At 34.7% G+C, this 9,507-nt stretch overlaps 5 protein-coding genes across 5 annotated transcripts; 2 read left to right on the top strand and 3 right to left on the bottom strand.

The window, feature by feature from the left end:
* Nucleotides 1-405: 405 nt before the first annotated feature.
* On the bottom strand, nucleotides 406-1,144 carry RHIMIDRAFT_241488 (uncharacterized protein; the record flags this gene model as incomplete). Its single annotated transcript, XM_023609593.1, has 3 exons — nucleotides 406-735; nucleotides 795-849; nucleotides 978-1,144. The coding sequence occupies 3 exons, from the start codon at nucleotides 1,142-1,144 to the stop codon at nucleotides 406-408; spliced, it is 552 nt and encodes a 183-aa protein (XP_023462176.1).
* Nucleotides 1,145-2,542: 1,398 nt separating this feature from the next.
* Nucleotides 2,543-4,293, top strand: RHIMIDRAFT_241487 (uncharacterized protein; the record flags this gene model as incomplete). Its single annotated transcript, XM_023609592.1, has 6 exons — nucleotides 2,543-2,788; nucleotides 2,840-2,982; nucleotides 3,035-3,194; nucleotides 3,263-3,390; nucleotides 3,447-3,566; nucleotides 3,627-4,293. 6 exons carry the CDS (start codon nucleotides 2,543-2,545, stop codon nucleotides 4,291-4,293), a joined length of 1,464 nt encoding a protein of 487 aa, XP_023462175.1.
* A 1,603-nt stretch (nucleotides 4,294-5,896) lies between these two features.
* RHIMIDRAFT_72764 (uncharacterized protein) lies at nucleotides 5,897-6,531 on the bottom strand. Its single transcript, XM_023615611.1, has 2 exons — nucleotides 6,023-6,531; nucleotides 5,897-5,957 (listed from the first exon to the last, which is right to left on the bottom strand). Exon 1 carries the CDS (start codon nucleotides 6,489-6,491, stop codon nucleotides 6,174-6,176), a length of 318 nt encoding a protein of 105 aa, XP_023462174.1. The 5' UTR covers nucleotides 6,492-6,531; the 3' UTR covers nucleotides 5,897-5,957; nucleotides 6,023-6,173.
* Nucleotides 6,532-7,260: 729 nt separating this feature from the next.
* RHIMIDRAFT_241486 (uncharacterized protein) lies at nucleotides 7,261-8,116 on the bottom strand (the record flags this gene model as incomplete). Its single annotated transcript, XM_023609591.1, has 3 exons — nucleotides 7,261-7,580; nucleotides 7,625-7,855; nucleotides 8,086-8,116. 3 exons carry the CDS (start codon nucleotides 8,114-8,116, stop codon nucleotides 7,261-7,263), a joined length of 582 nt encoding a protein of 193 aa, XP_023462173.1.
* A 43-nt stretch (nucleotides 8,117-8,159) lies between these two features.
* RHIMIDRAFT_268478 (uncharacterized protein) lies at nucleotides 8,160-8,820 on the top strand (the record flags this gene model as incomplete). The annotated part of the gene is made up of 1 exon (XM_023612077.1): nucleotides 8,160-8,820. A coding segment is annotated over exon 1 (627 nt), but the record flags the coding sequence as incomplete, so codon positions are not given.
* Nucleotides 8,821-9,507: the final 687 nt, after the last annotated feature.

Here is a 9,507-nt window from a genome sequence, read left to right as displayed (position 1 = left end):
TACATTCGTCACCTTTTTATCGGCCAAGTTTGGTCTTCCAAAATGTTCAAATCAAATCGAGAAAAATAATAAATACACGTGCGTATGTAGATTGCATTGTAGATGTAAATTTAGTCATCAATCGATGGCCTTAAAATGAGCTCGAGAATAAAATGACTTCTATAGTGTTGAATCCTAGAGTGACATATTAGGCCCATCTTTTATTTAGGTTGTTATAAATTTTCATAAACACCTATCTCTATTAATGTTCTTCGTTTAATAATTACTATAAAATAAAGAAGCCATCTGTTTTTTCTTTTTTTCTTCATTTAAGGGAGATTCTTAGCGCATTCCCTAAAAATGGTATTGGTTACGTCACGTTTTTTTTCCACTTACTAAATTAGTAGTATTGTTGCTACTCCATCATCAGCCACAGTTAGATTTAGCTTCTTTTTTAGAGACAGACAAAATTTCCCAGTTCAACTCTGAAGCCAAACGTTTACTAACAAAACTACTATGGGAACCAGGATCTAGTACACCTTTCAGTAGTATATAATCACCTATGATTGCATCAGCACGTGCTGCACCTGTACCAATAGTTTCTTGATCTTCAAGTGCTTGTCTTATCCTAGATGTTGCACTTGATAACAAAATTTCATTCATTACACCACTAGCGTTTGGTTTATTAGAAACGCATTTTAAACTCTTCTTCTGTTTAGTTAGCTGCGCATTACCAGTCCTTAATCCTTTGAGAGGCTGCAATTGTTCCAAGAAGCAATCACGTTATATATACGAGGTATATATTGTGTATATACCATAAGAGCAATCGCGGTAGGAATGTTGATCCTTATTTCCTTTACAAATCTTGCACTTTGCGGAACATTGATTAGCAAATTAAACCAGTCGTATTCTTTTCACACAAGATCAATAGTTAACTTGTCAAACTTTGCTATGGTATCTTGCATTTTCGTTTCCATATTAGAATCATGTTTCTGTACCTTAGTATTCGTATTGTGGGAACCAAGATGCTTTTTTCGTTCACGTTATTACTAGTGTTTGACTTATGTGATTTGCGCGTTTCAGATTTCTCCTCTTCTTCCTTTAGTGACTCCAATAAAGAATCTTCATATTCAACACCAGTGTTGTATACTTCACCTTTTATCATGGGACGAGCTTCCTGTGTTGCTTTAGGCTTTTGTTTCAATACTGATTATTTGAATGACAGAGAGTAGAGTCATTCGATTAGACTACCTTTCAGCAAAACATCACTGGGATTGGGCCATTCAGGGTTAAGGTTTTTGTTTGTTTTGTATTTAGTAATCAGTTGATCAAAACAGTCAAAACATGCAAGTATGCTCTCCTTTTCTGTTTCCTAATTGAACTAATTTCAGCCATTACCTGAGAAAGTTTGACTTGAGTTAACTTGAGCCAATCTGCAAAATTTTATTTGGAATCATCCCAATCGTCAAAATCTTGCAATTCAAGCCAATCTTCTGGGCCTTTATGACTCAAATGGCCTTTTACAATAGCCAATTTAGCTCTGTCGTTAACCACATTTATAGTCTCAATAGTTTCTTCAAAAAGCTTCAGCTAGTGTTTAGGGTCTTTTCCTTTTTTTGAATGAAGGAACCACAGTAATATGACTTGCTAATAAACGTTAATTTCTTGCCTTTATCAGGTATTTTTGTAAATAATTTGATGAAGGTTCCAATGAATCTACCAAATTAGAAAAACGACTTCTGTATGACCAATTAAGTAAAAGCTGGAGTTGGGATTATTGAAGTATTGATTAGAACAACTGAAAATTATAAGAGAAGCATAATTCAACGGGTCTCTACATAACATCTTAAGCCCAAGACAAGGAAGAGCCTATGTTACAAACAGGCCATTTTATATGGAAACTGTAGTATTGCATGAATTAATCACAGCTAATGGAGACTGGTTATGGCGCGTTATATAAGAATAACATGCTTTGTGATCAAACCTACTTGTATTTTTCTTTCTTGTAAATCTATAGCAATTCCATATGAATAAGAGGAAATGTTTATAAGATAAATAAGACAATCATTTTATCTAAAAGTGACAACTTTTATCTGCGTAGTCATACAGCAATACTGTTACACATTCATGTGGCCGCCCAAAAAGAGAATGGATATACGTTCTCTTCATTTATAAAAGAGACATACGCTCTTTTCCCTTTATCTACTCCTTTAAGCATGATCGATAATATTGATTTACAAAGCTACATAATACCAGATGCAGTTGAGCTAAAAGTATCATATTTTTTTAGAAAAGTGTCACTGCCTCTGTGGTCTTGCAGAGAATATGTCAATTATTACAAATCTCTCAACCCACATTCTGAATTTTCTACCTTATCTAATGATTTCAAGAGTGATATTGAAAAGATAAAATCATGTAAAGAAATCCCTATCAGCGTGAAGCGTATTGTTGGTGAAATAAAGGCAAAAAAAAAAGAGAAAGTAAGCATCAAACTTAGTTGCTTTTCTGAAACCTAACGACACCGTAATACTGGTACAAATAATAGAAAGATAAGCAAAAAACAATGGACAATATCTACATGAATAAATCAACATTGATGGTGAACTCAAACAATATATGCTACTTTAATAATCAATCAAGTAATTCAGAAGAATCCAAGATAGAAGATTCAGAGCTCTCTCGAACATCTTCAGTTGCCATTTCGCCACGCAATATACCTTCACAGACGCAAGCATTCAAGAGGACCTATGAAGGAAATATAGTTCCAGGCGGTAATTTAGACTGCTTGTACCCATATATGTATCAACTGGTAAGTAAACGCTTGATCAATAGATTCTTATATTAATTTTCACTAATATAGTTCAAAGGCCAGAAGGTTGATTTATCAGACCTTGATTCAAAAATTGAAACAGGCAATTCGTTAATATCCTGCATAAAGACAGTGTGTATAAGAATGATGAAAAAATTCGAGAGTCTGGGAAAGGAAGATAGGTCTTATCTTAAGTTAGTTAAAGGCATGAGTTTTTGTACATTTAGAATAGCTAATTGCTTTTAGTGTGCTTCTGTCTGGTTGCATCAATACTCTTACCGTTAGTCATCAGCTAACTTTGATAAATATGATGGGTGTAGAAAGACTGCAAAATATCTATGAATCAGAACGAGAGCTGATAGATAAGAATGACGGATGGTATTTGTTAAAGGATAATATGAAGCAGGTATGTTATAGTATAAACCTTTTGTTTCTTGCATTTCAACACTCTTCAATAACGCTAAAATGAAACAGGTCTTGAAAGATGGCGGAATGACAAAACTAAGATGCTTCGTAACTGAGGAGAGGCTCAAAATTTATCAAAGAGAGACAAACCATGATGAAAATTTGAAGCTCAAGATTTTAGATGTTTTTGAGTATATGTAAGTAAAGCAAAAATAAATAAATCTATAGCCTTTATCTGATTATTATTATCAAGTTTCAATATGGTTCAATATAAGGATTGGAGACGTTCTAATCTTAGCGAAGAGGATTATTGCTTATATTGGAAAACGGTTTTTGGTATAATGTTTCGTGGAAAAGACGTGTTAATGAGACAGTAAGCCTATAATGAGTTTGTTACTTCAATAGTATTTTGATGCGAAACTTACAAAAATAGAGGAGAACAATGTTCGTTAGCATCTAAGTTTCAGAGACAGGCCAATGAAGTTGAATTTGGGGATATCAGTAGCAATGTGATGGGCCGTCGTCTGGATTTCTCTTTTGGGTGCACCTTATACGACGATAAGAACAAGCCTTCGATGATTGATATATGTTCAGCAGAGATAAAACCAGAGAATACCGGTAACGATATAAAGAATATCCAACTTAACAAGAACATCCGGGTAAACAAAGCGATACTTTATTTGTTATTACAGCACATGCCCAATAATCAAAAAGAACGTATATACACAATTGGCATCGATATGGCTGGTTTACAAGGTTATTTCTATAAAGTAGTTCAATACGAAGATGCTGTTGTAGCCTTGAAACTTGCAGAAGATGATATATTTTTACCAAGTGATGAAGATGATTTACATGAATTTCTCTCTTGCGACGCAATGGATCAACTTATTTTTTTTGTGAATCATATCTGTTCTTTGAAGTCAAGCGTGAAAAAAGCATCTAAGGTATTCAAAAGAACAAGAGCTACCGCGAATACAACAAGTGGTATCCAATCTCGTATGCAGTCACCACCACGAAGAAATCCTCCGTTTCCCTCTTCAACCTTCTTCACACCAAAGCGCGTGAACACAAAGATGGATTACGATTTGATCTCAGAATAAAAAGGAATAAATATATCTTCGACGTTTTTCCGTACCTTTTTTTCAGTTAACAGATAAAAATGATAAAATGAGGACTCACTTTTTCTTAAAAGATTGCCAAAAGAAAGATTGTTTACAAAAAAGGGGATCAAGAAGAATCCGCACATTGAGAAAAGATAATCGCCCTTTGTCACTGCTTCCGCTGCATATAAATATCATATAATTAACACTGTGCCTCTTTCTAGTTAACGATGTTCACATCACCCATATCAATCTTATATATTACTTGCATATTTTCCATCAATTCATAGTGTTTATGTATGCTAATATTCCCTATTCATATCGTATAATTCGTTTCCATGTCTACCCAGTTGAACAATCCACAACTCTATTGTTCTTCTATTTCCAATACCGTATCCATGGTTCAATATTCATCAACCTATAGAATACTACCTTAGCTAACACAAATAATCAGTATTCTATGTGTCCTCATATCTACTGATGTTAAAAGGTGAACTTGTTGTCATAAATGTTGATACATTGCTAGCTTGCAAATAGAGGTATTAATATTTCATCACTCACTTGCATAAAATCATTCATATCTTTGTCATAAAACAATGTCTGCTTAAGGGCTGATATTGAGATAGACGATTGTAATCAGTATGAATAGAGTGAATTCATACACTATAAGATTACGTGTACACACTTACAGTGATAAGTCAAATTAAATAGAATCTCTCTTTTGAATATGAATCATTACTTCTTTGTATAAAAGGATATACTTCTTTAAAAGGTGATCCTTCTCACGGTAAAAGCAGTAACATAACCCAGATCATGAAATGAACAATAAGATCAGTGTCAGGAACGAATTAAAAGTTTTCTTTATGAATTCAGGAACCGTTAGTCAATCACATCCTCAATAATTATAATCCACGCTTAGAATAGTGACTTACCAGCCATTTGATAGCAGCTATAAATAGTAGATCCCTTATTTAATTGTATGTTCTTTCTGTCTTTATCTCAGAATAAAGATTAGTCTCAAAGAGTTTCTTTTGTCTTTGTCTTGTGTCGTCTAAACCATTACACAACGAATTATTCACACATATTCGTGAATTTTATTTTTTAGTTTTCTTTATAAAGGAAAGGAAGAGGAAGGATCATTTTGTGTACTTAAAGTTAATTGCTCGTCTTTTCTCATAGTTTACAACACAAAACTAAAGCTAGTTGCATTATGTCTGCTCGTTTTAAGACACATGTCGTTGCTGTCAAAGATCTCATTTTAAAAAATGACCGTGATTACACCATGTCTACATTAATCAACAACTACCAGCACATTTTACCCTTTCAGTCACTACCTGTTTCTTTTCTCTCTATCTTTTTAACATTGCACAAGAAGCACTATTCCTTCCATCATAATAGATATGTTTATTGAATCTATCCTTGTGACAACATTTTCTATTCATTTACATCTTTTTGTAATTCCAATAGTTACAACATCTGTTGTAGTCCCAAACATACAAGTAGTTTAAGCAATATCTCACTCTTTTTTTCTTTTATTCACTCACTAGTAGCTCTTACCTTTAAGATTTACAATATCCCTTTTCCAACAATCCAACCCATGCCTTTAATTCATACATAAACATTTCTTTCTACTTTCAGCAATAACTTCCATACTCTAACATAAGCTAATACAACCTTATTAGTAAAAGATTGAACAGTAAATAAGCTCCCAACGGATAAGGAATCATACCTCAATTGTGTCAATTCAGTCATTCACATAATTTCCTTCATCTTTCTTTTCTTTTTTGATTTTCCATACATTTCAAGCTAAAACATTACTCTTTACTATTCTTCATTGCTTGTTGATATGACCAACGCTATTTCCAGTTCTGTAGTTGGCTTCAACCTTTCATCTCACCTTTTGAATTGATTCTTGCTTTACCTGATTTATTTGTCGGAAGAAAAAGGGAAAAAAAAAGTGTTCGTCTATCTCGTGAGATATAAAATATTCTCTCTTGTGTGTGAATATTGTTGTCCTTTGAATACATTAAACAACACATTCCCTTCATTACCCTTCCCATGGAACACAATTTGTTCCAACCCATCCAATAACAATAATCATTAACCACTTCCAAGTAATTGAGCCTTCCATTTCTCAATTGTTCTTCACTCTCCTTAATCATTTGCTGCTGTTGCTTAATTGTTACAGTCCTCATCATATTTTTTTGGTGAAAAATAATTTCTTTCTGGAAAGAAGGCAGAAAATAGGACTTTGAACATTTTTTCTTTCCAAAATATTTAAAAAATTCAAAGTTCACAAAAACCGCGAATTACTCACGAATGAAAATGGTCAGAATCACTTGAAATCAGAAATGTGTAAAATGAACCAGAAAAACTACAGAATCAGCCTGTAAAAAAAAAAAAAATCAAATAGTGACATACTGTCAACTAATTGCACATCCCTCTTCATAATTGCACTCTTTTAGACATCACCATTTTCATGAGGGCATTGTTACTCAAAAACGAATAATTCTGATTGGCCCGTTTGACCACCTCCCGCTCAACCGTGAATTATTCACGGTTCTTCTCGCCATAGTGGCGCGGTGTTGAATACGAAGTATCAAATATAAAAGAATAAAAACTAGAATTAACCAGACTAAAAAGATATATATCGATCGACTTTATTAAGGGCTAGTATTTATACTAAATGCGAGACACTCTTCAACTGATATCGTTGTTGTATTCAGCTTTGTTATTGTAAAAAGGCGGCTAAGCCGATGACTTGCGAATTAGATTATTAAGTTTGTGTGAGTTTACTTGGGTAGAGAATCTATAGCTGCTGTTTATATTATTGTCGTCACTGACACTATTTATGCTTATACTATGATTGCTATACTAGTAGCTACTGTAATTGTTATTATTACTATAAATTATTCTTATCAGATGCGATAGAAGAATGTAAAGTAGAACGTATGCTCTACTGTAAGTTTATACTTGAGTTATTATAATGATTATCTCATCAAACACGTCAACGCTATCGGGGAGCTTGAGCGCCTTGATCGCCATTGTCCTAGCTTCACTTTTGGTGGACTTACTCGTAGCGTATGAGTAAACCGCGAGTTGTCGGATGTCTTCCATGATGTGAAAAAACTGTTCATCACTTCCTCCTGGTTTCAGGAATTGTTGACATTCTTCGTAAAGGCCAGTTGCTGCTCTTCCCACGATCATGAGTCGATCAGCTTCCTTGTATTCTGCTTTTGCGCTTTGGAGGGTACCCACAGTTTTCCTTTTAAGCTCTCTGTGGAACTCTTTGTTGAAGATCTCACTGTTGGTCTATTCACTGCCTTCGTACTTTGGAAGGTTCTTAACAAATTCTTTGATGCTCTTCTGTAGATTGATGGATGAGCTGTTCTCCAGCTCTTCCAAGATTTCGTTTGGAAGGTTTGTGGGCCTTCACTTGTTCTGTCAAGGTTGAATTTTCTTGACGTTTTCTCAATGATTTGTTCGACTTGTTCTCTTGTAAACAATTGTTCAGATTGATTATTGGATATATTATTACCACGGTGCGCGGTGCGAAAAAGATCTAAAGAAATAGGAACCGAAATTTTTTTTATAATATGTTTGTCGTATTATCCTTCCTTTACTAACTAATCTTCGTGTGAGATTAGTCCATTACTATACTGTTTACAGTCATTCTACATTTAGCATTACGTACCTCTATTAATTTAATTTGTAACATGTCGGATTGTAAATTATTATTTTATATACCAAGCTTTACTTTGTATTAATGAGCTCCTCATCTTGTTTTCTCACCAATAAAGAGGTTCAAGAGTCTCATCGACATATAGTCTTTTTATCCTTGTTATAACTCAGGTATATTATAAGTACTTATTAACCGATAAATATCACATTTTTTTCGATGAATTCCAACATCGAACCACAACATGACCCACCTCCGGCATCGTCACCAGATGATGTTATAAATAAGTTGGATGAAATTCACCTGGATTCCAACAACACAATAGAAGATGAGGATACTCCTATGACAGAAGCATCCGATAAGGTCACTGAGGCCTCGGTCGACATTCCCATGTCGCCTGCAGAAAACCTCAAGCACCTTCAAGAACTTAAGGCTCGTCTCTGCGTTGTTGCAAAGAACTTGAACACTCAGTTTGAACAAGCCCTTCTTGACAATGACGATGTTGCTCTTGAGACCAGCTCAAAAAAGCTGTCCTCTGTTGAAGAGCGCATCAGAAGTCTTACGTCTCTGATTGAATCTGAGTCTAAGCTTATTCAGGAGCCAACAACCACCAACCCAGCTGTCTCTTACAACATCAACAACAGGTATATTCCCAGTAAGAAGCTGCCTAAGTTCAACGTTGATCCTACCGCCAGTGCATTATATCAACTTACTCATCGTGACGGTAAAAATAAGAATAGTTCTTCTAATGAGCCATCTTTGGAAATGTTCTTGAGAGAGTTCGAAAGACTCTTTAGGGATTATAATGTTTCTATTGATGAGAATTGGTTAACTCACTTGCAAGTCTGCTTTGAAAAATCAGACAGTGTCCTTAACCATGATTGGTTCGTCCGCTATCTCAAGCGGCCGATCGTTGAATATAATGAAAAGAGAACCTGGGAGCAGGCTAAGAACCTTTTAACACAAAAGTTTGACTTAGCTTCTCAAACGTCTCAGCTTGCTTGGACAAAACACCTTCTCAATTTCAAACAACCAGCCTCTGAAACCTTAACAGCGGCTATCCACCGTTTTCGTCTTTTTGCTACAGGTGCCAAGTTTAACTCTTCCCGTCCTGATCCTATTTTGATTACATTGTTTGTTAGCAGATTATTTACTTCAAAATTACAAGACAAAATCCTTGCAATTATTGAAAAATATAACAAGAAAAAGCTTACCACTGCTACTAATACTACTACTGAAAGCATCTATGCTCCTATCAACGAACCCATGCCATACGATATGTCCTGGGACGAATTTGAAGCCATTTTGATGAAGAATATTGCAGCTTTAGAAGATGAATTATTTAACATTCAAAAAGACCATTATGCTGATCTCGACAAAAAAAAAAACGAGTCCAGCTCCTCAAAAAAGCGCAAGTATTCTGTTGACCACCCTGTTACTTTTCCAGCAAGTACCAGTTACAGCCAAGCTGCTCAACGTGGTAAAAACAACAACAACAACAACAAAAATAGCAGCAGTAACAGCAACAGCAGTAA

Source organism: Rhizopus microsporus (genome assembly GCF_002708625.1).
Source record: "Rhizopus microsporus ATCC 52813 unplaced genomic scaffold scaffold_23, whole genome shotgun sequence".
NCBI lineage: Eukaryota > Fungi > Mucoromycota > Mucoromycetes > Mucorales > Rhizopodaceae > Rhizopus > Rhizopus microsporus.
Note: the sequence above shows the minus strand (reverse complement) of the source record. Positions and strands in the feature narration are given on the sequence as shown.

What these genes read in the sequence shown, in the direction of transcription:
- RHIMIDRAFT_72764 (XM_023615611.1), bottom strand. Translation starts at nt 6,491, where the DNA reads ATGATGAGGACTGTAACAATTAAGCAACAGCAGCAAATGATTAAGGAG.